A 27,592-nucleotide genomic window follows, 5' to 3' on the forward strand; every position below is an offset into this window, starting at 1 on the left:
ATATGAATTGCTTTCTCAAATTTTTGATTGGTGAGATGATACAAGAAAAGAGATAATGTGGCAATTTCTCTTCTCTAGATGGAAGTGGAAAAATAGGGATCCTTGTTGGGTTTACTTGTGAAGTACAGAGAATTCTCATTCTGAATTTTTCCTTAGGTATACCATTTACCTCTTCATCTGTACATGTGAATAATATTATTACACATTTCAGTGTTGTTGAGAGAATTGGTAATAATTTACAACTAATTATAATGCCTGGTTCATAGGCCTTCAATAAATAGTAGCTTTTCTTCTCTCGGTAGATCAAAGGCTGACAAATCCATGGGAAAAGAGTTGGGTTAAAATTTTAAAAAAATACATATGATTTTCCCAGGAAATGGAAGATTAAGTGTTTTTTGAATTGAAATATTTGAAACTGGAATTTTATGGGGGAAGTTATACAGTATAACACTAGAATGTATATTGGGAATGCAACTAAGGCTTCCTTTTGGCTCTATTCTTTAGCATGGACATTTATTCACATGGTTACCGAATTTGGTGGTGAACAATTTTTAATAAGTGAATTGAGATGTTGTAGAATTTTAGGTGTTTTAGAGATTAGGATAGAAACAAGATTCTCTGGGGAGTTCCCGTCGTGGCGCAGCGAAAACGAATCCAACTAGGAACCATGAGGTTGCGGGTTTCAAGGATGCAACATTACCGTGAGCTATGGTGTAGGTCGCCGATGAGGCTCAGGTCTGGTGTGGCTGTGGCTGTGGCTGTAGCCAACAGCTACAGCTCTGATTAGACCCCTAGCCTCCATATGCCGTGGGTTTGGCCCTAAAAAGCCAAAATATAAAATAAAATAAAATAAAGCCACAAGATTCTCTGCGGTAGGATTAGTATATCAAATTAGGCATGTAGGTCTGGGATGTTTTAGTTCTCAGACTACAAGAGTTAAATATATATGGTAAATGATTGCTACTTTTCAGTTTCCTATGTTTCTGCTTTGTCTTCGTTTGTACAGTATTCTGGGAATTTGAAAAGTGGTGGATGACTGGAATTTACTATAACATAATTGAATGGTGCCCAGAATGTAGTGTTATCAGGGGGCTGCAGTTTGTGTCTGGGGATTTCCCAAGCCTCATGTTAAAAGTATAAATCCTCGGAGAAATGGGTTTTCAGCTTGAGATTTAACTGACTGTAGTAGAATGGCTCTTAGAGGTGCCATATTTTAGACCCAAGGAAAATTTAACTATTAATAAGCCTTGGATGACAGGCTTAGTGTATGTAGCATACCTTTGTTTGGGTTAGGATTTTAGTGCTACCAAAGCTTTACAGTGTGTTTTGAGCTTCTTGAGAAGTGTCCAGAAGACCAGATCTTCATATATGTAGGCTAATTGCTGAGAGATTTGCCTGGTCTTCCAGTAAGATCATCTGGATCTAGATTTTCTGTACTCCTAAAAAATTGTGCTGAGGATTAAAAGGGAGAATACCCAATTGCCACATTGTCTCCATGCTAATAAGGTCTGTCTGTCTGTCCGTCCATCCCTCCTCCTTTCCTTCCTTCCCTCCATCCTTCCTCTGCACTTGGGGCATATGGAAGTTCCCAGGCTAGGGGCTGAATTGGAGCTGCAGCCGCTGACCTATGCCACAGCAAGGCCAGATCTGAGCCTCCTCGGTGACCTACACCACAGCTCACGGCAATGCCAGGTCCTCAACCCACTGAGTGAGGCCAGGGATTGAACCCGAATTCTCTTGGATATTAATCAGGTTCATTACCACTGAGCCACAAGGGGAACTCTAGGAATTTTGATATTTTACTTTTGTATTCCTTTGTGTGGTATCACACACAAAGCCATGAGTAGACTGGTGGGCTTATTTGCTCAGATGACTGTTGTGGGGTCATTTGCAGTAAAGTGGAAGACATGATAGTAATTCAGGAGAGGAAAGGGGTTTTAGAATATAAAACAAAAATGAGAGGGAAAGTTACTTGTGGGGGAAAAAAGACCTGGCAGTTTAAGGTCGGTGGGGGAGTTTGTTAAACAGGTTTTTGTCATTCTGTTTGGAGAGAAATAGATTGAATCAATGCAAGGATAATTGAGTCAGAAAGACATAGTCCCTGAGAACCCCAGGCCTGTGGATCAGGGAGGGGCAGTGAGATATAGTTGAAGTTAGATTGAGTGCAGTTGAGGTTAGTTAGTTCACAGTGTGCTACTAAATTGGTTGCTGTGCTCTAGGATGGAGTTATCCTTGGTGAAGTTAGAGCTGAACTATTTAACTCTTTATGAGGGAGTGAGATTGATAAAGCCTCTGTTGTTCTTTGAATTTAGTGTAGTAATTAAAGGGTTCTTATTGTGTAAATCAAGTTCCCCTAGACACCTCATAGGCATGAACACCCTAGAGGAAGACTCTTGTCACCAACTGAGAACAAAATCTTGCTCTTGAAACAAGAAGGATTTAGGCTAGACATTATTCCCAGGTATCCTTTTTCCTCCCTTCCTCCACTCCTCCTCCAACCCCCAGGACTTCCAGAAATTAAGATCTATTGCTCTTTCTCACAACAGGTAGTGCTCTTCTCTCTGGGTGCTAACTTCTAGTTTATAATCATAGACCATTACAATTGGAAAGGATAGTTCAGTCTTTCTGGAGCTGAGTTTGGTGTTACCTGATTAGAGTTATGATGTTGGTTTGTACTGTTTTCCTAAAGAAATCATTTTTTGAAGTATCTTTCCCATTTGGGGTGTCAGAAGAAGAGGGCTAGCAAGTAGATTTATTTATTTATGAAAAATATCTGTCTGGCTTTCTTGTCCTCTGAGCCAGCTGAGTGGTGGTGGGGCATTTGTTTCCTAATCTTTCTTTTCTTTCTTTCTTTCTTTCTTTCTTTCTTTCTTTTTTTTTTTTATTATTCCTCTATTACTCACAGCATATTTATACAGAAATCTAAATGAAATGAATGTTTACACATAAATAAAAGTGTTTGTTCTTGGGAGTTTGTTCTTAAGTGCAGCGGAAATGAGTCTGACTAGTATCCATGAGGATATGGGTTCAATCCCTGGCCTTGATCAGTGGGTTGGGGATCTGGCATTGCCATGAGCGGTGGTATAGGTCGCAGATGTGGCTCAAATCCCGAGTTGCTGCTGTGGCTGTGGCTTAGGCTACCAGCTATAGCTCTGATTTGACCCCTAGCCTGGGAACTTCCATATGCTGCATGTGTGGCCCTAAAAAAACAAAGCAAAAAAAAGTTCTTTTTTTTTTGCCATAGGTGTTTTTGATTTTTTTTTCATGTATTTCTTTTTCTTTGATTTTAGCCTCTCCCAAAGATTTATAATTGGCCTCCTTTTGTTCTCCATTGGCTGTGGGGTAAGAACACTGAACCCTAACCACTTGATGTAGGTCCTCAGTACCTGTCCCTTTGGAGAAAGAATTCAGCAAAGAGCCTGAGAGTAGTGAGGCAAATAAAGTGTTTATCAGGAGAGGAGAGAGAGAGGATAGGTGTGGAGAAAGCATGGGGTAGGTGGCAGAGGGAGGTGTGCAGAGAGAGTCAGACAGAGCAAGAGAAGAGAGCAACACATGCTTTGGAGGTGGTTTAAATCACTCACATGGGGGCAGTCCTTCAGGCTTCCTCTGGCCAATCATCTTGTTTCGTCTGGCCTTGAGCCCACTTTGGCCTGACTCAGGGCCCTCCCCTGTGTGCAGGTACATTTTTTTAGCCAAGACTGATTCTACTGCCAGGGTTTCTGGGGAGCTGACAGGATGTACTGTGGTCTGCTGCCTCTCCCTTCTCGAACACCAAGGAACCTTTCTGTGGGTGTTTAGTTCAGGAGGGCTCCTTGACCTCAAGAATGGGAAATTGGTATTCTATATCTTTTATTCAAGCAGGATGCAGGTCCTCCTTGCTTCTGCCATAATCTTTATCTTGAAGTTATCTGTCCACCAGGAACTGTAGTTGCTCAGCCTGAGACCCATCTATCTCCTGCTTCACTTTCTGATTCACAGTAAACACAGTTGTTTGATTTGGTTCTTGTCTTTTGTGATGATACCATTGTGTGTAGCCAACCTGTTTTTAACCTGAGGTCAGCTGATTTGAAGGTCAGACTTCCTTTACTTTCCTCCTATTCGCAAAGCAAACACTTTTGTCTCTCTTTCTCCTCTGGTGGGTGCGCCATCCTGTGGCCACTGGCCTAGGCAACCAGGAAAAATAGCCAGCCCAGGAAACTACAGAAATGGGAGAAATCCAGTACCATGTGGTTCTGCCTCTCCATCTGGCAGTTCTTCCTTGGTATACTGTCCCTATGCTGATGTTTTAGCCCCTGCCCTTGGAGATCCTCAGCATCCCAGTACTCTGCCCTGATTGAAAGACCAGGAGAAGGTATAGTGAGTGCTTGCAGATATTCTTGATTCTGAGCTGTTAGTATAAACTTTCCTCTGCTCTATAATGGAGATATATAAGTGGGTGTGGAGGATTAACCTTGGAGGAAAGGAAACCTACCATTGTAGTTAAGAACTCAGGCTGTAGAATTAGGTAAACGTAGATTTGAATACAAACTACCACTTACTGCTGTGTGACCATGTCATTATTATGATATCTGTACCTAACTCACCTTTTCAGTCTCATCTCTTGCCACTTCCCTTCTTATTATCATTGTCTACTCTCCCCCATCTCCCAACATTTGTGTTTTAACCAGGAACTACCCGGGAGTTTGTTGGAAAGGTAAAACCTCTAGACCCATCCCAGATTTAATGTACTGGAATCTGTACTTTATGAAATGCATATTGAAGTTTAAGAAGCACTGGTCTGGGAGTTCCCCTCGTAGCTCAGTGATCCGACTAGGAACCATGAGGTTGCGGGTTCGATCCCTGGCCTTGCTTAGTGGGTTAAGGATCCAGTGTTGCCGTGAGCTGTGGTGTAGATTGCAGACGCGGCTCGGATCCCGTGTTTGCTGTGGCTCTGGTGTAGGCCGGTGGCTACAGCTCCAATTCGACCCCTAGCCTGGGAACCTCCATATGCTGCAGAAGTGGCCCAAGAAAATGGCAAAAAGACAAAAAGACAAAAAAAAAAAAAAAAAAAAAAAAAAAAAGAAGAAGCACTGGTCTAAGCGGTGCTTCCTAGAACTTTGATTCCTGGAAGAAACTATGCCATGGTTCAGCCTTTGACTGCTGATTATATGTTAATGTCCTCTGCAAAAAGTAGGATATCCTTTGCAATTTGAGATATTCTTTGAATAATTCTTTGAATTATTTCCAACTAAACTGTGTACAAAATTTGAGTTCTTTGAGTAGTTAGCTTCCTTGGTTGCCTTCACTTCCAGCCCTTTGAAATTCACCCTGCTCTTTTCTCCTGATTTTCTGGGAGTTTCCTTCTGAAAGTCTTCTCACCAGGGAGGAGCTTAAGCAGACTCAATCAAATGTCTGCAGTATATAATGAATAGTATTAGGTACAGCCTGGGGCATAGAAATTCAAAGACTATCTGGCTCTCAGGGACTTTTTTATTTAGTTGGAAGATATAAATGTTCAGAGTAAAATAACTTTATGCTTTTTATGCCTTATATTTGAGTAATCCTTTGTCATCTCCCATCACCCCTTTTGACCCTTTGTAATAATTCTGTGATGATGGTAGGTTGGGATTATTAAGCATTTTTTTTTAGATAAAGAAATCAGATTCAGAAATATTAAAGGATTATTAATGTCATATGGCTGTTAAAGAGCTAGGATACGTATCCATATCTTCCAGGTTTCTTTTTTTAAAAAAATACTGTGCCTCATTGTACCCTCTAATACCACATTAATTAAAAATAAAAAGGACTACAGGATTGCAGAAGTAATTGTGGTAGTTAAGAGAAATCCTTAGAGTCTGAAGAGTCTTCAGTGAAGGAAGCATTTAGCAGGACTTTGAAAGATGAGCAGGATTTATCTGGACAGAGGGGATGGGCACTTCTAGAAGACAAGAATCAAAGAAAGACAAAGTCTATTCAAAGAGTAAGGATTAGACCAGTGTTCTTAGGCTATTTGGAATCTGGATTGCTCCAATCCAGTTGAATGAGGCATCTGAATTTCCCAGGTGTGGCAATTATGTTCAGGATAGAGGACCACAGTGGTTTTTTACTTTATTTGATACTCTTGCACAAAATCCACCACGCAGAGAATCAGGGAGAATGATTGCCTTTATCTATCTTGCAGGACCTAGAAGGGGGAGTTTTGCTTCCTAGAATACAGTATCTACTTTTAAGGGCGTGGCATTACTTGTGGATGGTTGGGAGCAGTTTCTCTCACTTTGGAGGAATGTGGATGGAGGGTGGGCAGGACCACAGAAAAACAGTCACCTTCAGAAAGCATTTGAGAAGAGCAAGGGGAAGTGTGAACAAAAGAGCAGATTTAGAAAGGTGATTCTTAGGTGTGCGGAGGCTCTGAAAATCGGGATTGGTTTAGACCTAGAAGGAAGTGGAGTCTGATTGGTTATTAAAAGTAAGAGGGCCCCTACCTGGGTGGGATCCGCAACCCTCTTACTGGGACTTGCCTTTGTGACGTGGCCCAGGGGCCCTCAGCCTTATTAGCTCGCACCTTGGTGAGTGAGGTCTAAAGCCAGAGCCCCGCAGAAGCGGGAGCTGGGCCATGGCTGAGGAGGCCGAGCCCATGCACAAATCCCAAGGTGCTGAAGTTAAAACACAGCAGACCACAGAAAAATGCCTTGGGGGGCAGCTGAGGCGGAGCCGCCGCTCTGTGCTCAAAGTGTCCCAGCTGTTGTTACGAGCCATCACTGCGCACAAAGGCCTGACTCTGGCAACTCTCAAGAAGGAGCTTGGGAATGCCGGCTACGAAGTGCGCAGGAAGTGTGGCCGCCACTCAGGTGAAGCCTCCAAGTCCGATGTGAAGGGCACCCTCCTTCGAGTTAGCGGCAGCGACGTCGCCGGCTACTTCAGGGTCTGGAAGATTCCAAAGCCCAAGAGAAAGCCAGGACGCCCGAGGTTGGAGGAGGGCCTGCGCGCTCCGAGGAGGACCCCTCTCGGGACACGCAACCCACGCAGGCGCTGCTGCGGGCGTCGCAGGGCTGCCAAGAAGGCCAGGGAAGTGTGGAGACGGGGCTGGAGGGCAGACTCGAGGATGAGGAGGGTAAGGCCCAGGGTCAAGGACTCGGTGAATTACAGAGCCAGGGAGGACTGTAAAGCCAAGGCAGTGGACGAGGGGAGACGACGGACCAAGAAGGAAGACATCAGGCCTAGGACCCGAGAGGAGAAGAGGCCAAGCTCGAAGCCCAGGGAAGAGAAGAAGCAGGACCCAGAGAAGCCGGTAAAACGGACCATCCAGAAGTCATCCTCAGTTAAAACTGACCGGACCTCGAATGTGCAGGGGAAGAGCCATGACTCAAGGCCAGCTCGCACAAAGAATTCCATTAAATCTGAAGGGCCTCGGAATGCAGCCGGGAATCCATAGTGTGGGAGCAACTTCCCTTCCTCCAGGCACAGATGCCTTTCCCCAGAGGCCCCATTGAGAGCAGTGCCACACTCATTGAAATGGAAAAGCTATTCACAAGACCTTTCCACCACATGGTGTCTCTTTTCTCTTTGCCGCGCTGGAAGGGAAAGGGTGGGTGTTGAGACCTGTAGCAGAAGCATGTAGAGTGAAGAGAGTAAAAGGAGTTAGGATTCAGTTCCTGCTGCAGGAGCCAGGCAAATGCCTTTCAGAAGGAAAGAAACAGGTAGAAGAAAACCAGCAAGTTAATGGAATTAGATGAAGTGTTAAATTAATGTTAGACACCTTCGGGAATCCAGATTAAGCTTTGGGGAGAAGAGCATGTAAGGAGAGAAATGAGAGCATTACTGGGGCGAGAGAAGATTTGACAGTCTTTAGGTTGAGTGGTCTCACTCATCCAAAGTGTTCTTACCAGAAATTCTTTTTAGGAAAAAGACCCTTCACCCAAAATTGATTGTAATGGGTTTGTAGTCTTTGCCCTAACTTAATAACCATTTTAATTTAGAAGATAGGTCTGATATGCTAATCCTCGTTTAATGACAGTGTGTGTGTGAAAGCATCTAGCCCAGACTTTGGCACACAGTAGGTGCTTATCGCTGAGCTAAATATGAATAAGTAATGATGGAGTGATTATGTGTTACAGTAGAAAACTATACTGGATCAGCACTTAATGAGACAGGGATTCTAGTCAAAGGTCTAACCTTAGCTGAGTTATTTATTTAATCGTTCATGGTCTTGGTTTCCTTCTCTGTTAAAAAAAGGGGGGGGGGAGGGGATTGGACTGGGATTATTTTAGGTAGTTTGAAGTGAAACTAAAATGCTAAGAGGAACTTAAATATGGCATATGCTTTGACAAAATTCATTAAGGGAATTACCAACTGGGAAAATACTAGCACCTAGTGAAGAAACTGTTAAGCTTACAGAATGCGTATCAGAAATATAGGTAAATGAGAAAGGCTAAATATTGAATAGCTAGGTATTTTGCTCTTCTTGAAAAACAACATATGTTAAGCAGTATAGACCAAATATGGAGCAAATGTATGATTTCTTTTAGTTCTGAAAGCAGGGGTTAAGCACAGTGTGAGTAGTTCTCAAACTATAGGGCATGACAGGACACAGAAATGGTTCCCTAGGAACATCAAGTATTAGCTGATTCAGGGAAATGGCTGTTTCTAGCTGCAGCCAGAGGAGTAGGGAAAAGGAAAGCATCTGGGAGGTGCTTTTGATTCTTGAAAAGAGGAGAGTGAAGGTGGGAGGAGGGAAGGTGTTAGAATAGCCTGGGAGCTCTTTCAGAGTATAGCTGACCAAGCTCTTCCAGGAGAGAGTGATATCTTCTAGGGCAGGGGGGCCCCACAGGATTTGTATTTAAAATAAACTTAGGTGATACTAATATTCACTCTCATACCCTTAAGGTGAGAATCACTGCTGTAAGCCTATACAATGTGAGTAATGGCAGAATGCTTGCAGTGTATCTCATCTCTAGATGACCTGAACTTTGAAATTCTCCCCTGCCATAATTAGGTTTACTGTGCACTTGAATTGTCTGTGAGTGGCAGAATGAAGCAAACAATCAAAAAATAGCCACTAGAAAAGAGAGAGGCAGTAACAAAAATTGTCTATTGAACACAATCAGAGCAAAGTTAATCAATGCCCTTATGGGCACCTGATGTATTTCCCCTTTATAGTCCCAGGATGTTTTTACCTAAAGAACCAGATGGTCTAGAATTGGCCTTTCCCCCTAAGTTAGGATGGAAAGGACACTGGTAACAATTTGTTTTCTAGATTTCCTAAGAATCATCATGCTTCTGTTTGTATTATGATGATTTCTTCATTTTGGAGGGGTGGGTGCCCCATGGCATACAGAACTCCCTGTTGAGGGGATCAGATCTAAGTTAAAGCTGCAGCAACACTGGATCCTTAACCCACTGTCCCAGCCTGGGGATCAAACCTGAGTCCCAGCACTCCCAAAATGCTGCCAATCCTGTTACGCCACAGTGGGAGCTCCTGATGATTTCTTTGTTTAAGCAAATTTCTTTCATTTACTCAGTAAACTTATCAAACATTACGTGCCATACCCTGAACTATTAGCTAACAATGGTCATTTCAGATTATTTTTCATTGTTAAGCTTTAGAGTGACTGTACTCTGATGAAACATAAGAAATAACCTTAACTCATAGAATACCCAGATTATCTAGGTTGTAATGCTAACTGGGTACTTCCGTGGAAGAAATTCCCAAGAATAGCTAATCTCATCCTTAGTGTTCACTAGTGACTAAGTGCCTGCAAGATTCTGAACCCTTTGTTGGGAATAAAGATGGATAAAATATAATTTCCTCCTTTCATCACCCACAGTCTAGTGGCTTATTTGGGTATTTAACTTTAGTCAGAGCAAATGGAACATCCCTGACCTCAATTCTTTGCTTTCCTTTTATCTCAGCTGCCTAGAGTAATGATGATAAGAAAATTGTTAGACTCTAGAGTTGTAACAAACCTTAGATGCCCCTTAGCATCAAATATTCAGTGGTTGTTGAAAAAAATAGAAGTACATGGAGTTCCTGCTGTGGCTCAGCAGGTTGAGGATTTGATATCATCTCTCTGAGGATGTGGATTCGGTCCTTGGCTTTGCTTAGTGGGTTGGGGATCTGGCATTGCCGCAAGCGTGGTGTGGGTTGCAGGTGCAGCTCAGTCTGGTGTGGCTGTGGCTATGGTGTGTGGCTATCACCTGAAGCTCTGATTTGACCCCTGGCCTGGGAACTTCCATATGCTGCAGGTGCAACCATCAAAAGAAAAAACAAATACAAATGGCCTTTAAAAATATGAAAAAGTGTAATTTTACTCAGAAATGCAAATTAGGACAATAAGATAGCATTTTTAATCAGTCTAAAATCTCCACATCCATTCCATTGGCAAGGCTATGGGGAAATAGACACATACAGTGCTCCTGGGAGTGTAACTCTCCATGACTCTAATGGAGGGAATTTGGCTTTCAAAATTACAAATGCAAATAACCTTTGACCCAGTGGAACCATTTTTAGGAATCTGCCTTTTAGATATTATTGCATTTGTGAAAAGACTTATGTCCAAGGTATTTAGTGCAGCACTCAGTGCAGTAACAAAAAAAAAAAAAAAAAAAAAAAAAGGAAATAATCTATTGCTAGGGGATTGATTAAACTGTGAGGCTTCTATACAGTGAAAGTGAAATAGCATGGGGGAGAGTCTCTATGTCTTGTTATGACAAGCTTCCTAAGATAAAGTGAAAAAAATTCAAGATGTTGAAAATACCAAACTACTTTTTGTGTAAAATAAAGGTATGTCTCTTTGCAGTTGTATAAAGAAACTCTGGAAGGGTACACAGAAAAATGAAGTAGTTCTCTATTGTGAGGGGGAAATGATGGGAATTCTAGAGGATACTTAGAAATAAGACCCTGTACTATATCTTTTTTGTATTTGTTTTTATAATCATGTTAATTGTAACTTGTCCAAAAATAAGGTAGAAACTTACACATAATTGTCCATTATAGCTCTTTCCTTTATAAAGTTTTGCACACATTAATTCATTTAACTTCTCTATAGTCTCTTAGGTTTTTAAGTGAAAAAGCTAATTTTTATAAAATGTACAATTTAGAAATCAACTTTTAACTGCAAATCCAGTGTGCTTGTCAAGATAGTTATAGATGTTGAATGGGGCTTCACCATCTACTCATTAACTATATATATAGGTATAGGCTAGAAGTTTAGAATTCATTTATATACTCGAGTGTTTTAATAATTTAGAGGTTTCTTGCAGGGGAAGGTGTACTCAAACACACTGGAGGAGGTGTGTTTTTAGAACATGAAACATCTCATTTGTCAGTGGTCTCAAAGTTGCAGATTTATTCTGTTCTTCTTTCTCCTCTGGGGACCCCTAACATGACAAAACTGGTTGGGCTGTATATCACTCCAGCTAAAACCTAAATGCCTAGCAAGGATAGGAAGACAGGTCCTGTCCTGTCTTTGGGGAATTAATATAGTGAAAGTCCACGAAGGACTTTAAAAAAAGCCAAAGGATTTGAAAGAGAAGAATGAAGACTGACGAGGTGTCAGCATGAGTCCTGTCAATGCTGAGGAAGACATTGATAGGAGAGTAAGAAAAAGGAAGTCAGGATTTCAGTATTCCACTGGAGCTGGCTGAGAGAACAGGCCCATCAGTGAACAAACACAGTTGTGTTTCTTCTCCCCCTTTTGTCAGTTACTTGCCTCTTCCCCTTTTTGGATGTAGGAAAGATCAGACTTGTCAGTTTTACCCTAAGTGACCATGGGTAAGTAAGAGTGAACACAAGAAAATAGGGAAACATATGAAGCACAAGGCAAGTGGCAAAACAGCCTGGCTAGTGTTCAGAAAGCTGCAGAGGGAGTTCACCCCCAAAGTAGTAAGATTGAAGCTCTTGAAGGTTACTCCCATGAAGAAGAACAAAGCCTTTGGGCTGCACCTAATGCCTACAAAGCAGTTCCCTCTCTCCATCCCCACAAAGCTCCATGGGTGAGAGGCCATGTCAGTGGGTCACGGGCTGGTGGGGTTTCCCTATGACAGCTTTCCCTATTTTCTGTTACACTGTTTCTTACCCTGTCCTCTTGATCCCCTCTATTAGATGCCCATCCTCTGCACCCTCAAAGGTAAATGCATCTGGTGGACCCAGTTCTTGTATAACCCCATCTGTGCAGGTCTCTTCTGGCTCCTCCCAAACTTCCAATTATAGAGAACTTGCCTAGGGGGTCAATTCAGTCACCACCACCACCACCTCAGTCTCCAGACTCAGGCTCAGCACTCTAAGGGTCTCCCAAGAGTAGGTCTGTACTTAAACAACCCTGAGGTGGAAGGCCTTCCTAAAACTCATGTGCTAGGCCCTCATTCACCTCACCCTGGCCCAGCCTGCTCAGCACTCAGATCCCCCAATCTCCAGAATGGGTTGTATCCCCAGCTGACAGAGGAGCAACATCTGAGAGCCAAGATGCCAGAGGGAAGATGGGGAGGCCTATCTTGGGTCTTGAGGTATGTGTTTTGGGAGGGTCAGTGAGGAGGCTCCTGCATGGCTACATGACTCCCCCTGGAGCTGTCTTGCATTCCTCACTCTGTTGTAGCCTTTTTATTAGGAAAGAAGAGCAGAGAATGGAGGGAAGAGGAGAAGAGAGGATGGAGAGAGGAAATCAGTGACATAGCTAATTCATCCTTTGCTCAACTGACAGGGACCATAAAGACCATAGATCCCTAAGGATGCAGATGAAGGTCCTCATTGGGTAACCCATGGGAAGTTCATAGTCCATCAGAGGGAACCAAGTTAGACAATAGCTAGAAATCTGGCAGGCATGGGGCAGCTGAGCCGGATCACAAGTGGATATATGGCAAGGAGCCAAAAAAGACCAGAGAGACTAAGTAAATCAGGATAGCAAGAAGTAAAAAGCCATTTTGGAAACTGCATCAAGGGAAGAAGAGCCTATGGGGAATGGAGTAAAAGGCCTGGATTTGGCATACAGGCAGTCTTGGCCAAGTCCAGATGTGGGGAGGAGTGAAGGAGAGAGGGGTGGAGTGAAGATGGCTGCTGAGCTGCTATAGCCAAGCCAAGAATCTGAGGGAAGAAAGTGGGAAGTATGAGGAATGGACCTTGTTTAATAGGCTAAAGATGACAAAAAGGAAACTGGACAATAGGCAGAGGGACAGGTAGCATGTGGGCTCACAATGGAATGGAACTGGCTAGTCTTGCAGAGAGAAACTGTGAAGGAAGAGGGATAGGAATTGTGAAGAACAAATACCCTTGGGAAGGTATGGCACTCCCCAGGCAAAACAAACCAGAAAGTCAAACCCACTGAAAAAGAGAAGTAGGAGCAAGGAATGGAGGAAGAGCTCTGCTTATTGGGTAAATGGAGGCAAGTGATAGGAGAGAGGGAGAGCTTGAGGCCTGGCATTGAAGAAAATTGTAATCAAGCTTCCCTGCCTGGAGGGAGAAGGGCTGATCCCCTCTGCCAAAGAAACCTGTGTTCACCCTAAGCTTTTGACCTTGTAGAGCCCCATAGAGGTGGCAGGTTTGTAACTGTCAGTTCAGTCAGTCCTCGTGGGTGTGGCTAGGAGAGGATGTGGAGGAATCAGGGCTATGGCCTGCAAGACAGATCCCTTTATGTAGCCTGAATTGTATAGGATCTTCAAAGCAGGACAATGCATTTTTGACATAGGTGCCATGGCTTCACTGTTTACAACCTCTACCACATAAACAGAGTCTGGGTTCAAGTCTTGCTTGTGCCATATCTTACTAAATGAGCCTGGTTTCTTCTTATGTCCCGATACTCCTGCTGCCCTTGCCCACGGGTAGGCCAAATCATGGTTAGAAATCCTTTGCATGGCACTCTATTGGTCTCCAATGCAGTTGAGAGGTAACAGGGGTCCTTAAGGGCTTGGGACAGCTGGCCTTACTCTCTCTACCTCTGTGCTGAATGCGCATCCCACCTGCCTCCAGGACAACTTGTTAGGCCTGAAAAAGGAACGGATAACTAGCAGAGGACCGTTTCTTCGAATGTCCACATTTCAGCTTTATGTTAGACTTACTTTCTTTGAGGTGTCTGCTCTTTTTTATCTCTTCAGATTTCTAGACCTGTGAATCCTCAGTACCCATTTTAGAAGCTCTAGCCCCAAGCAATTAGTTACCCCACCACTTTTTCCAAAATTGGTGACTAACCTAGTTCTTTCAGTGACTTAAGTGTGGAGGAATACTTTGGGACTCAAGAGGAACAGAACTGAGGAGCAACTAGCCTAGGGAATTTGCAGAAAATAAACCTGAGAACAGGGGTATGAAGAGGGTGAGGGACCACTGACTGAAATGGAGCTTCAGTATCCTAGCCACTGGTTCTCAAACCTGAGCCTACATCACATATCCTGGAAGGCATGTTGAAAGACTGATTTCTGGGTTCCATCCTCACAGTTTCTGATTGAGTTTGTCTGGGGTAAGAATTGGCATTTCTAAGCCTAGTTCCCAGATGATGTTGATGCTGCTGGTCCAAAGACTGCATTTTGAGACCAGTGGCCTTGTACCACCATCAAAACCATACAAAAAGATTTTGCCATCTCAGGATCTCTAAGGGGCATAAGGGAATAGATTTCACTTTTCTGTTGTTGCCCAGCCCCACTCGCCCTCATGCAGTGCACTCATCTGAATGGAGATGGGAAGAATCTGTCTTCTGGCATCTCTGATTCTGGGTCAGGGCTCACTTTGCCCTTGATGGAAGCAAAAACAACAGTTTGATTGAGTGATGGAAAGGGAAGGATTTCATCTCAAATGATCACCCCTTTGCTCCCTGAAGGGAAAACATCACTTTAACAAGGGAAAAGCTTTTTCTTCCACTTCCACATTGGAACTACAGCTTGAAAGGTAAATGGCTCTCCAAAAGCTAACCCTTTGGGTTAGTCACAACCTCCATTGCAAGGGACTCTCTGCTGATAGGGTGGAAAGGCAAGGATACTTGGGCCCTGAACAGGGTAGAGGCACAACACAGAGGGGAAAAAAGGTGACAGGTTCCTGAAGATGGACGTCCCTACTTTACCTTGTGCCCAGAGAGAACACAGAGACATTTTTATTTAAAGGGGATAGGATAAGGTAGACATGTGGCAGAGGGAGTTGGAATGATAATGGGAGTTTTCCCTGTGGGAAAAAATCAATCTCTACACCCAGCTGATGGCTGTTGCTTATTTTATTTTTCGTCCAAGGGAAGTGGTATTGGACGGAGGTAGAGAAGATAGTGGTATGCCAGAAATGACCTAAAGGGATGCCCCTTAGGCTCTGTGATGCCATGGTGCACCGTGGCTGCACCGACACTTGGGGGACTTCACTTTCTCTCTTTACAGTTACTAAAACAGATCAAAGTCTGGAGGTTAACATCTGGTTATTAAGAGGTGTGAGCTGATGATAGGGAGAGTCACCTGCTACAAGTCTTTAAAACAAGGTTTGTGAGGAGCAAATCTGTCAGTATGTCAAACATGTTGTTTCATAGAGTAGAACGTAAGCAATACCTTTCAGGTCATTAAGACTGGGCTCTCCCCTTATATCCTACTGCCTCTAGTATCTTAATCCTTAAAATGTTAAATGATCCTTCCTTGCCTTGTAAATTCTTGACACAAATACATAACAACCATATTGGGTAAGGGTAACCCCCTTTCTTTGACTCCCATTTAGTGACATTTATAGATGGGCTCCGAAACTGATAAATGTGTATGCAAAACTGAACAAATTGCCAGTGTCTTTTTCTCCCAAAAGTGAGTTTCTGGTTTTTATCAGATTCTCAAAAGGGTTTTAATCCAAAACAGGTTCTGAACCATTGCTCCCATAAAGCTGATCTGTATTAATGAGTGAGGCAATGTGGGATGGTGAAGAAATGGCATAGTCCAGTTTTACAAATGGAGTCTAATATTTTCCTGCATCCTGCGGCATCTCCTAACATTGATCCTAGTGCTCCTGTCTCTGAGGACCTGGGACAGGGACACTTTACAAAGGGGCTGGTCATTTTGCTCTGTTCATAGGAACATAAGCAAGAGAAGTGTATTCCAGGCAAAGAAGGAATGCTGCTCTGAGCAGAGGGGAGATGGGGGCTGGGTTGCTCAAGTCATATCCACTCTTAAGAAGCCCAGTCAGCGAAATGACCCTATTTTTGGCTCCATTTGGGCCCAGGACTCTAACGAGCTGTGATTCACCTAGCTTTTCCCAAGCAAATGGAACAGTCATTAAACTAGATTGTTGTGGCTCACTTCTTCTTGCCTCTATCATTAATTCCACCAACTGTGGTTGAGAAATAAGTGTGTTGAGGAAAAACCAGACTCTAAGCTCTAAAGAGAACTATCCCACTTCCATCCTCTTTGCTTTTTTCCCTCCCTACCTACAATCTGCACTGACATACAAGAAAATTTTTAAAAAAGATTGGTATTAACACATCATCAATAAAGAGAAACAATGACCAACTCATCAACTAATGGGTGCTAGAATACTTATACAAGTTCTGGGGTTAAGAGTCTTAGTGCAGACATCTTCGCAGAGGTGGGAAGAAAACCAATTGGAAAGCTCATTACCCTGCATCAGCTGAAAAGCTAAGCCACAGCCATTTTTCCCTAAAGTTCTGTTTATCTAGGAGAATGAAATCCTCAAGAATAACTCTCCCCCTTGATGAGGCTATCAAGGTCCAACAAGAGTGATGACAACAACCTGCAGGCACTGTGACTCCTGCTATAATTTCCCAGCACTTAAAACAAGACCGAAAAACCCACTCAGCACAAAGCTTCTATAGATGCACTTTGCTTGAAATCAACAAGAAACAGCTCACCTTACCACTGAGAACTTGTCTTTTTCTCTCCACCCAGGCAAAAGGAATCTGTGGCCCAGAGACTCAGACCTAGACATATTTGTCCACAGTTGTCTTGATCTCAGTGATACTGGGAAGACTTTAGACCTCAACTGCCACAACCTATCCCTTTCTACTAGGGCTCCCTTAATCGCTCAGCTTATTTACTATCTTGAAACAAAACAAAAAACCCCATACAATTCCCACTACCCTCATCCCCAGAACACAGCCCCTAGAAAATCTAGCTTATACAGTTAGCACTTTGCATGCTCTCTTCAAAGACCCTGCACACAGATACACAGACACATAGACACTGTCAAGAGGAGAGGGGTCTGTTCAAGGGGATACAGTATTTTTGTTCTGTGTGGGCCTGGGTTACTTGGGGGTATAAGGTCCATCTCTTAGCAGTCTAATGTGATCTCTCAGCTGGATATATGTATATGCAGGGTGAAGGGAGCAGGAAATGGGGGGGTGAGGTTATTGTTTCTGTTTTTCAACATGTGGGGTGAGAGGTGTGGATGTGTATTCAGATGATCAGGGTAAGGGTGATGGGCCCACACAGGAATGAGGCCCCCTCAGCTTTCATTTGGATAAAAAAGGGGCTCTGGGTGCCTGATCACTTTCTCTTTCCTGTTTCCTTGTTACTCTCTAACTCAGTGTTCACTAGTGTGTTTCATGGAGTCACCAGTTCTGTGGGATGTGAGATAAAAAGCATACTGAGGTCAAATACATTTAGGAAACACTGCATTAAAAGGGGTTTAACAATTTGCTCTACTGCATAAGTATTCAGAGCCTTTAATATGCTAATATGGTCTTTCTCTCTGTGTATGTGTATATATATATATCTAGAGAGAGAAAATCATACAAAGGTAATACTCAAAATATTTAACAACTGGTATGGCATAGGCTCCAACCAATCAGAATGGGCCTTAGCCACAAACTGCTGGTACCACTATACCCTGTAGAATGGGCTCAGGCTGAATATCAGCCCAGGTAGTAAAAGCATTGTTTCCCAAAGTTTTGCCCTAAGAACTCTTTTATGTGACATCTCACAGAACTGGTGAGAAGTGCTCTGGCCAGTGCTGGAACCTCATCTTTTTAGGGATGGGGCCAGGACTCATGATTCTGGCCACTGGGTACAGGAGAGGGGCAGCTCTGGCAGAGACTCCTGATAGCACCAGCTGACAGATGTGACTACAACTGCAGCAGAAACAAATTTCAAAAGACAGATGTCCCTCTGTCCCAGCTGCTCCGAGGACTTTGTCCCTGGTGGGTCAGCAGGTGCCTGTCCAGGTGATGTTTACGGCCAAAGCTTTTCTCACAGCGAGGGCACTGGAAGGGCTTTTCCCCGGTGTGGGTCAGCCAGTGTCTCACCAGGTGGTGCCGTCGGCCAAAGCTCTTCCCACACTCGGTGCACACGTGGCACTTTGGCACTGGCACAGCACGCTGCCGTTTCCTAGCCCCAGGGCTCTCTCCAGCCTCTTGGCCCTTGCAGGATTTGCCTTCTGCATGCACTCTCTGATGGCTGGCTAGATGGGAGTTGCATCGGAAATTCTTGCCACACTCAGAGCACCTGCTGGGCTTGTCATGTAGGTGGGTTTTCTGATGTCGGATCAGGTGATGTCTTCGCCCAAAGCTCTTCTCACACTTGAGGCAGCTGTAGGGCCTCTCCCCAGTGTGTGTTTGCTGGTGCCTGGCAAGGTGGGAGCCCCACACAAACTGTTTGCCACATTGGGGGCATGTGTGTGGTCTTAACAAGGAATCCATTTCTGTGCTACACAGGAGGTTTGAGAAGCTATCTTCCTGAAGAAAAGGTGGGCCCAGGAGCATGCCTCTGGAGCTCCTGGGCATGGAATCCCAGCGCTCATCCTGCTCTGGGCTCCAGAGAGCAGTATCTTCAGACACACTGGATAACATTCTGGGAGGTTCTGCTTCTGGTTCAGGGGTATCCCCCTCATGCTCACTTCCATCTCCTGTGGAGAAAGGGAAATACCCTAAGAGGGGAGTCACAAGAGAGTACCCCAGGACCCAGGTGATAGGTGAGGCTGTATGATGCCTGTTAGGGCTTAAACCTCACCCCATTAGGGCTGAGAAAACAGATTTTAATGTTGAACAAGACTGTGCAAGGGGTACAGCAGTTAAAAGCCTAGGCTGAGGAGACAGATACCCAATTGTGAATCTCAGCTTTCCCACTTCTGTAGGCCTTCATTTCTTCTTCTGTAAAATGGGAATAATTATAAGATAGATGTTATGAGACAGATAGGATAGGAGTTCCCATCATGGCTCAGTGGTAACAAACCTGACTAATATCCATGAGGATGAGGGTTCGAATCCCTGGCCTTGCTCAGTGGGTTAAGGATCTTGCATTGCCGTGAGCTGTGGTGTAGGTCGAGGCTCATCCTACCTTGCTGTAGCTCTGATTTGACCCCCAGTGTGGGAACTTCCATAAGCTGTGGGTGTGGCCCTAAAAAGACAAAAACAAAAACAAGACAGGATAGTGTCTGAATATAGTAAGCACTTAGTAAATGGTCTGTTATTGTTGTTGCTTATTACTGTTGTTTATTTAGCACTTAAAAAACCTGTTAATCACCATCTTTCTGCCTACGCACAAATGGAGAGAGTTAAGGACTATGCTGCAGTCATCACTAGCTGGGTGACCACCTTTAGCAATTCTAGAGACATTGTGGAAGGCGTTTCCACAGTGGATGGGAGGCTGAATAACAAAAGCACTAACGTTTATTGAGGGCTTATTACATGCCTGGTATTGTTCTACTATGTTAACATATTTAAATCTCATAATAATTTATAGATGAGGAGCCCAAAGAGAGGTTAATTATTTTTCCAGGGTTCCAAAGATATGGTCCTGGATTCAGATTTATAAAGTCTGGCTTCAGAGCCTTCACTCTAAACCATTCTTTATTGTTTTTAAAGAAAAATACCTCTAAGCTTTTCAATACTATAACTCTCTGAGACAGAGAAGGGATTCGAGGAACATGTAATGTTGAAACTCGGAAGGGGTGAAGGCCATGGTCCAAAGTCTGTTCTGTGTCATTACCTGTATATGTGACCCTCAGGATGTCCCTCTCTTCTAAGTCCTGGGGATCAGGGACCCATTGTTCTTCCCCCCCTTCTAGTTGAGAAAGCATATCCAGTTTGGGAATTGGAAATCCTGCCATGGGAACGGAAAACAGAGATGTTAGTTCAACTGTAATTCTCACTTCCGAAAAAAGCTGTTTCCTAGATTATTCCTTAGAACTCTAGATAAAGGCCAGATATAAGCCTTTCCCTCTCCCCCTTCTCATTTCTGTTAAGTCCCTCTACATTTTTTTGCCAGAAAAATCATACTCTCTTCCCAATGAGTGTTCTCTTCCTCTCACATTTTAGATACTTCCAGCCAACTCTCCTTTCTGGTCATAACTTCACTTAATTAGCCCAAGTACAGCTGTCTTATTCGCCACACTCCCATCTATCCCTAGATGTTTCTGAGTTTTCACGGACTCAGTTTTGTCTCTTAGGTGTCCCTCTGTATGCTTAGAAAGAACCTCCCAATTCCCAACCAAGAAGAGCCTAAAGTTCTCTTTATTTCTTCAGCAACATTTTGTGGTTGTTTTTTAAAAAGTGACATCTTACTTTCATTCTCTTTGGATTAGCCCTAGTGTTCTTTCTCTAGTGGATGCCTAGGCAGATTCCCTGCCAAGAAAAGAACCCCAGATAGACTCCATCCAACATCCCTGGAGCAGATGGCTCCATCCTCCCATACTATAATCATTTAGTGGCTAGGGAGGGTCGTACTTACTTAGAGAGACCACTATCCCACAGTTTTCCTGCATGACGTATTCTCCATAAAAGTCTGTCTGAGAAGGGTCAAGGCTCCGCCATTCCTCCTGAGAGAAGCACAGTGACACATCCTTGATGGTTACCAGGCCCTGAAACAAAATGTAGCGTCATCTGTCAGCAGCTATTCCTCAAGGAAAATGAGATCTCAGTATAAAAGGCTGAGGTCATAGTTGAGGGGAGAGGGCAAGAGAAGATCTAGAAAAAGAACTGCCCAGAGGTCCCTGAGCAGGGCACATGGTTTTGCAGAAGAGAAAATGAGGAAAGGGGTAAAGGTAATGGTCAGTGAGTGAGCCAGGATAATGTCTGTAGAGGAGCTTCCCAAGCTGGGACCATAAGTTGGAGACACCACAAACTGCTTGGTCTCTCTGTTTAGTTACAGGTGTCTGCCCAGTCTTTTCTCATCTGACTTAAATATTTCATTGCAGAAGTTTTGTACTAGCTCCTCTTTCCTCCACCTGACCTTTCCTTTCATAGCACAAAAGAATATCAACAAAAATGCTCTTTCTTGCCCCCTCCCCCTATTATTCCATATCCTTATCTTTTAAGGCAGTGGTGGTTAGGAGCCCAGATGCTGAAGCCAAATGACTCCTAGCTCTCCACTTATTCGCAGTTTGACCTTACACAAGGATCTTAATCTCCTCCTGTCTAATTTTCTCATCTCTAACATGGGGACAATTGAGTTGTCTCAGGGTTAAAAGACTTAATATACCTAAAGCACTTGGAGAACAGCAAGCAGAGTAAGCACTCTGGAGTATGGATATCACTACTACTGTTTTTACTATCTTCCCATGGCTCTCCCCTTGCCTTCTGAATCTAAATGTTCTCTCTCTTGGGGTCTGCCTCACTGTCTTTCTATCTTCTCTTCTGTAAATGCTCCCCAATCCACCCAATCTTGTCATCTTTATGTTCTTCTAAGCTTCCTTCAGGTTCTCTATTCTAGTCCTTGCAGATTTATTTCTTCAAGGACATTAATGAATTGTTCTTAAAATGCCCCTGTGGATAGCACAGCCAAAAAACAAACAACCTAACTTCTAGGAATTCCCTTCTTCTCATCGTGCCTCCATTCATTCATTTTTTTTTAAAGGGTATTATGAACCCCTTGGAGAGGGATAGAATCTGTTCAGATATAAGATGAACATACCATTAGTGGTCATGGGAAATGACAGACAATGGGAAGCTACAGAAAGGCAGAAGTAATGAGACTCTTGAGGGAAGCCAAAGAACACAGCCCACCTGTGATCCAGCTGCAAGAAGTGCAGCTGCCATCTCCCAATCTCCAGTGCTCCCTTCCTGAGGAATGGTAGGAGCCCAGGGAGCCGACTGACCTGGTGAGAAGAGAAGGGAACCATTAGAGATGGAACATCCACCCTTTCCCAATTAGAGCCTGTGCCCTATTTTAGAGGGGCTAAAGGGTCACATTTTCCCCTTGTATCTATGCCCATTGGTAAGACTCAAATGCATAAACGTAGTAGAAGAGATCTTCCCTCAAAATGTCCTGAAAGGGCATTGAGTGGTTTTTAGTAGAGCATTTATGTTACCCATCTCTACTAGACTAGGTGTGGTTTGAATTTAGATTATTTGAATGTAATTTTCATCTTGTAAAGTGCACTTTACAGGGTGTATTTTCCAACAGTAGTCAGTGTTTCTGTCACTTCCTTTGTCTCCCATATTCACTACCAGTATCTATGTAGTATGTGGAGGGAGTGATTGTGCAAGAAATAGGAGAAGGCCAGTTATGTGATTTGCAGAAAACAAGTGTTCCTTATATTTCTGTGACCAGTGTCCAGGAGTTCCTTATATTTCTGTGGCCTAGTCTTGGTATTGACTATGCTGTTCAGTCCATGGCAATTTGGGGATTTTTAATGCGGCTTCTTCAATACTGTGCTCCCCCCCACAACACCCATGCTCTGGGCTCTCACCCTTTTCCTGAAGGGACTGAGGCTCCTCTTCAAGGTCACAGCACAGGTGTTCCAGTGGCCCTGGTGCTGTTCTCCATGGCCCCTCCTCCTGGCTTCCCCTTTCCACCTGGGGCTCTGCTCCATCCAGCTGGACATTTACTGACTCCCATCCTGTCCCCAGGGCTGCTGTCTGTTCTGAAAGCATTTTTTGCTGCAAACTCAGATTGTGACCTGGAACAAATTTATATAAGTTATGTCTATGAACATGGAAAGGGGTGGTATTCCTAAGGAATTATGGAGAACAGGCCAGGGATAAAAGATGAAACTGGATAAGAGGAGCTTGATCTAAGATGCGCTTTAAAAGCTCAACATGTTCCAGTCAACTGAACCTGAGCCAGAAATAAGCAGGTGCTAATAGCAAAGTCACTAATGGTTGTTTTGGGGACCCCATGGTACCAAAAAAAAAAAAAAAAAAATCCCTGAAGGCTGGAAGAACTTCATTTAAAAAAGAACAATCCTGGAAATTCAAAAGATATCAATTAATTTCAACCACTGAAAATACAGTAGAGTAAGCAATTTGGAAATATGTAGGAAGGAATGCATACAGGCTTGCACTCAACAAAAATGTATGTAATTATACATAAGATTTTCTGCCACAAATCCCATTCTCATCAGTTAGTTTAGAATGAAGTGACTACTATAAGTAGAAGTTCTAGCCAAAGGGTATATTTTTTTATGAAGCTGAACTAAATAGTGCCTCATTTAGGATAGGGCTCAATAAAGAGACATGGAACTTGTCATTTTGTTGTAGAAAATGAGAACTGGTAGTAAATATGGTAGAAAGATCAGTAACTTGGAAAACAATTATAAGGCTCTAAAGCAACCCTAACAGATAAGAAAAACTGTTGGTCAGTGAGGAGCTGATGTCTAATTGGGAAAAGAAAAAAAGAACAGAAAGAGTTTGGCCTACATAGAAAAAGGGGAAGCAGTTGCTGTTAACATGACCCTGGGGTGAATTATCGGCCTTGTGATTTAAAACACAGGAAAGAGCCTGACTTAGGCTTGAAGCAGATCTCATTAGAAAAATGTATTTAATTTTAAAGAAGGATATGGTGAAGCCAGAGTGTGTTCCATCAGAAGAAACAAAACTGAGGAAAGGGATGGGAAATATGACCATTGGGGATAAGTTCAAAACAACAGACAGTTTTCTCTTGCCTAGGGAAGAAAGCTGATGAATGACGCTACCAATGAATAAAAAGAGAGATGTTTTCTACTCTATATAAATCTCGGTTATAAGAGAAGACAGGTTAGATAAAAAAATTATAATAATCCTGCAGTGCACAGGACCTGCTTGAGAGCTCTTCTTTTCTTGGGATATCTTAGGAGCAAGACAAGTCTCACTTTTGTTATGATAGAAGTCTCCCTGCCTTTCAGCAGAGAAATCATCTATAGGACTGTGCAGAGTCCCTTTTTGCTTGGCAGCATCATATTTTTGTGATTCTTATTCAATACCCAAGCGGTCAGTGATGGCTCCCCAAAACAGGTCAGAACCTTGGTTAACTATCCTGGCTCACTCACATCCATCTAACAACATTTGCAAGAACCCAGGAGCCCGGGATAGGTAATGACAGATGCCAAGTTGTTTATTTTCTTACCCATTTGTATTTGACAAAAGAGGGTAGGTGGGAAACTTAAGCTCAGTGCATAGGATGAGAACAAATTTCCCTTTCATCTCAGAAATCCAAAGACATTTCTGGGCCTCATGGGAGCATCCTGGACTGATTCCCAGCTTAAGAGGTTTCCTTTTCAGAGAATTCTCATGAGAAAGAAAAAATCCCAATAAAGCAATAAAGGGAAAGTTCCATTTTAGCTCTCTCCTCTTAATGCCAGCCCCTGTATTCACTTTTAACATGTGAAGCATGGGTTCCTCTTCTAATCCAGAAGTCTTCCTTATTCTCTAGCTCCCTTGGAAAGTCCTCCCTCAGGGCTTTACTTCTGCTAAATATCTGGACACCTGTCTCAAACCCATTTTTCCACCTCCCTAGCAGCAGAGTACCTTGAGGGGAAGGAAGCCTCTTTTGCAGGCCAGATGTGAGCCGCTCTAGACGACTGACAGAAAACCTGTGGAAGTGCTAGCAGAAATCTCAGCAAAGGAGGGGGCAGGTACTTGTACTCAGACTGCCTGTGCTAAGATGCTCCCTCTCTCAGAGCCAGCACCTGGGCAGTAGAGGTGTCAGGCTTAACCAGGTTTCTCCTGGTTCCAGAATGATCCCACGCCTACTAGAGGCAGGGTTCCAGGGCTTTTATTCCCCCCTTTTCCTCACACTTTGGAGGGCATGGCACCCGCAGAAGTTGATTTCTGCAGCAAGTGCTGTTGGACAGAGAAAGGGCCAGGTTATTGAAATGAGTAGCCCAAGGGCACAGGGACAGTGGCGCTGTCAGAGAAGCTTGGCCCCTGCCTTGGGCGGGGCGTGGGTGGGACGGGCGCCCGCTCCGGAGTAAGGTTGCTTCTTCCCTCCTTGTCACAGTGCCCCTGGAGAGGGTCAGATTTCAGAGAACCCAAGAGAGGCAGGGCTGGAGCAGGGGAAGTGAGGTCAGAAAAAGGTTTCCTTGAACTGGGGCAGGAGCAAGTGAAGAAAAACGAGCCAAGGGGTAACGTGCGCTCGGTGACAGCGGCGGGAATCCGCAGGGCCTGACAGCACTGACGGGGACCGGGAGACAGGCGAGGGGTGGGCGCGGAATGTCAGTGGGGCCGACCCCGGGGAAAGGCAGCGACCCAGAGGCCGCGCTGACCCTCCTCCCCGCCCCCACGGGTGACCGGCCCCACTCGCCGCCCGGGAAGCCAGGCGTCCCTCCCTCCAGCCGCGGCTCCCTCGGGCCGGCCCCACTCACCCCGTCTGCTTGGCCTGCGGCCCGGTGCCGCCCTCCCCGGTGCCGCCTGCCCCTCCCCTCCGCCCTTCGCTTCGTCGTCGGAGCTGGCGGCCGCTGAGGCAGCGACAGGCAGGCGGAGACAGCGGCCCGGCGGGCGCGGGCGGGGCGGGCACAGGAAATCCCCGCCCGCTTCCGGGGCTCGGCGGCCGCGGCGGCGCGAGGGGGGGTGGGCCACAGCGCCGCCGCCCCCTGCCAGCCCCGGCGCGCCCCTCCGCACCCGCCGCCCCGGGAACCCGGGGACGCCGCGGGCTCCCGGCGCCCGGTCGGCCAGCCTCGGCCGCTTGTCCCGCCTTCTCCCTGACTGACCATTTTCAGTCCTGGCCACTCGGCCTCCCACGGGGTCTTTTGCGCTCGGGTTCATTAATTACTTGGACATTTAATCACCGCTCCTCACATGCCAACAGTCGCTTTGCGAGCGAGTTCTATGGTCTGGTCTGGAATTCCTCAAGGAGGTCACCTTCTAGGCTTCCAGATAGTGAGGGTGATGATAAGGGGCTGGCGAGAGCTTTGAGGAGTCACTAATTCTGAAGGAGCAGTAGTCAAGGTTGACCTCACTAAGATCTGTGTCTGAAGTAGGTCTTGTGGCTGCTTTGTCCAGTTTGCAGGAGCCACCAGCCACAGTCTGAATACAGGTGTGTTGTAACATATACACCAGATTTATAGGACAATGGACAGAGCTACCTCGAAACATTAATAGATTGATTTGACTGGACAAGATGAGAAAGGGCCTACCAAATGAATCTATTAAAAACCCACTCTTGAAAAGACAAAATTATAGTCATGAGACCCGACCAGTTGTTGCTAAGGATTTAGGGATAGGGGATGGTATGGTTAAAATGCAATGAGGGAGTTTGCCTTGGGAGGGGGAGGTTATGAAACTCTACTTAACTGTACTGCTGGTTACATGACTGTGTTAAAATCCATAAAACTGGAAGTTTCTGTTGTGGTGTAGCAGAAATGAATCCGACCGGTATCCATGAGGTTGCAGGTTTGATCCCTGGCCTTGATCAGTGGGTCCAAGATCTGGCGTTGCCCCTGAGCTGTGGTGCAGGTTGCAGATGCAGCTCGGATTCCTGAATTGCTGTGGTGTAGGCTGGCGGCTACAGCTCGGATTCAACCCCTACCCTGGAAACTTCCATATGCCGGGGATGCGGCTGAAAAAAACAAAGCAAATTCATAAAACTATGCACCAAAAAGTGAGTTTTATTTTGTGATAATTAATCTGTTTATAATATACCAATCCCATTCATTACTCTATCATCACAACAGTTCTGTAAAATTTTCTTTTATAGAGTTAAAAAATAAGTAACCTATCTAAGGTCATAGGTGACAAACATTCATGTAACATAAATTTACTTTTTGCCACATGCCAGGCACTGTAACTAAATCCTGGAAGTCAAAGATCCCAAATGAATTGTCGATTCAAGAACTCAGTCTATGGAAACACAGGCCAATAAATATTTGCAATAAAATGTAACAGATGCTAAAATGGAGGGATAAGCTTTGCATTAGGAGCAGAGACGTGAACGTGTATGTATGGGGGGGTCAGAGAAGGTCTGACAGAAGTCTTGAGAGAGAAGGGTGAAGAGGGCTCCGTTAATGAGAAAGAGGAGAATGTACTAGACATGCAGTTGGGAAACAGTATAGACCATATGCTAAAGCAAATTTTAGGGTAGGTATATGGGGGAAATGATAGAGCCAGAATTTGTATCTTAGGTCCTGGAACTAAGTCCAGAGTTTCTTTTCATTTGTGTTATCACAGGTGAGATATATAAGGTGTGTTAATCTAGGTGGGTTAACAATACCAGTATTTCAGTGGTTTAACATAGTGAAAAGTTATGTTTCATATAAGTCACAGTGTTTGCAGCAGGCTAGTTGGGGCCAGTGCATGGGGTGTCTGCTCCTTGCAATCATGGAGAGACCAGGCTTCTTTTATCCTGTGGCTCTGCCATCCCCTGTTGTCTTAGAATCATCCAAACTATGGGCCTCAGATAAGGGAGGAAAGCTGTGGTTGACTTGTGGGGAGATATCAGGGGCCAGCTCTGAAGTGGTATACATCGTTTTCACCCCATTTCCTTAGCCAAAATTTTGGTGCAAGGTCACATGGCTCCACCTAACCACAGG

At 44.4% G+C, this 27,592-nt stretch overlaps 2 protein-coding genes and 1 long non-coding RNA gene across 6 annotated transcripts in view; 2 read left to right on the top strand and 1 right to left on the bottom strand.

Annotated features, from left to right (window-relative positions):
- The window catches only part of LOC146403501 (uncharacterized), a 161,200-nt gene that overhangs the window by 7,263 nt on the left and 126,345 nt on the right, over positions 1 to 27,592 (top strand). The window lies entirely within an intron of this gene.
- Positions 6,530 to 7,523, top strand: H1-7 (H1.7 linker histone). The gene has a single exon (XM_003126650.4). It carries the CDS (start codon positions 6,593 to 6,595, stop codon positions 7,409 to 7,411), a length of 819 nt encoding a protein of 272 aa, XP_003126698.1. The 5' UTR covers positions 6,530 to 6,592; the 3' UTR covers positions 7,412 to 7,523.
- Positions 15,147 to 25,596, bottom strand: ZNF641 (zinc finger protein 641). 2 transcript variants are annotated; one of them, XM_003126632.7, is made up of 6 exons: positions 25,430 to 25,596; positions 22,559 to 22,768; positions 21,873 to 21,964; positions 20,599 to 20,728; positions 19,858 to 19,971; positions 15,147 to 18,775 (listed from the first exon to the last, which is right to left on the bottom strand). In XM_003126632.7, exons 2-6 carry the CDS (start codon positions 22,740 to 22,742, stop codon positions 18,021 to 18,023), a joined length of 1,275 nt encoding a protein of 424 aa, XP_003126680.3. In that variant the 5' UTR covers positions 22,743 to 22,768; positions 25,430 to 25,596; the 3' UTR covers positions 15,147 to 18,020. The 2 variants fall into 2 exon arrangements, with proteins under 2 accessions (XP_003126680.3, XP_084813430.1); XM_084957304.1 differs by having other exon boundaries at positions 15,147 to 19,266; positions 25,430 to 25,562.

The sequence above is a fragment of the Sus scrofa genome, chromosome 5, assembly GCF_054392235.1.
Source record: "Sus scrofa isolate SSC_HxYL_T2T_F1_AM1 chromosome 5, Sscrofa_HxYL_maternal_Yorkshire_Landrace_v2.0, whole genome shotgun sequence".
NCBI classification, from domain to species: domain Eukaryota; kingdom Metazoa; phylum Chordata; class Mammalia; order Artiodactyla; family Suidae; genus Sus; species Sus scrofa.

Coding starts and splice junctions, on each gene's coding strand:
- H1-7 (XM_003126650.4), top strand. CDS start 6,593: ATGGCTGAGGAGGCCGAGCCCATGCACAAATCCCAAGGTGCTGAAGTT.
- ZNF641 (XM_003126632.7), bottom strand. CDS start 22,742: ATGCTTTCAGAACAGACAGCAGCCCTGGGGACAGGATGGGAGTCAGTA. Junction 21,965..22,558: donor TCAGTCCCTTCAGGAAAAGG/GTGAGAGCCCAG, acceptor TCTTCTCACCAG/GTCAGTCGGCTCCCTGGGCT. Junction 18,776..19,857: donor CCTGAGGGTCACATATACAG/GTAATGACACAG, acceptor CTTTCTCCACAG/GAGATGGAAGTGAGCATGAG.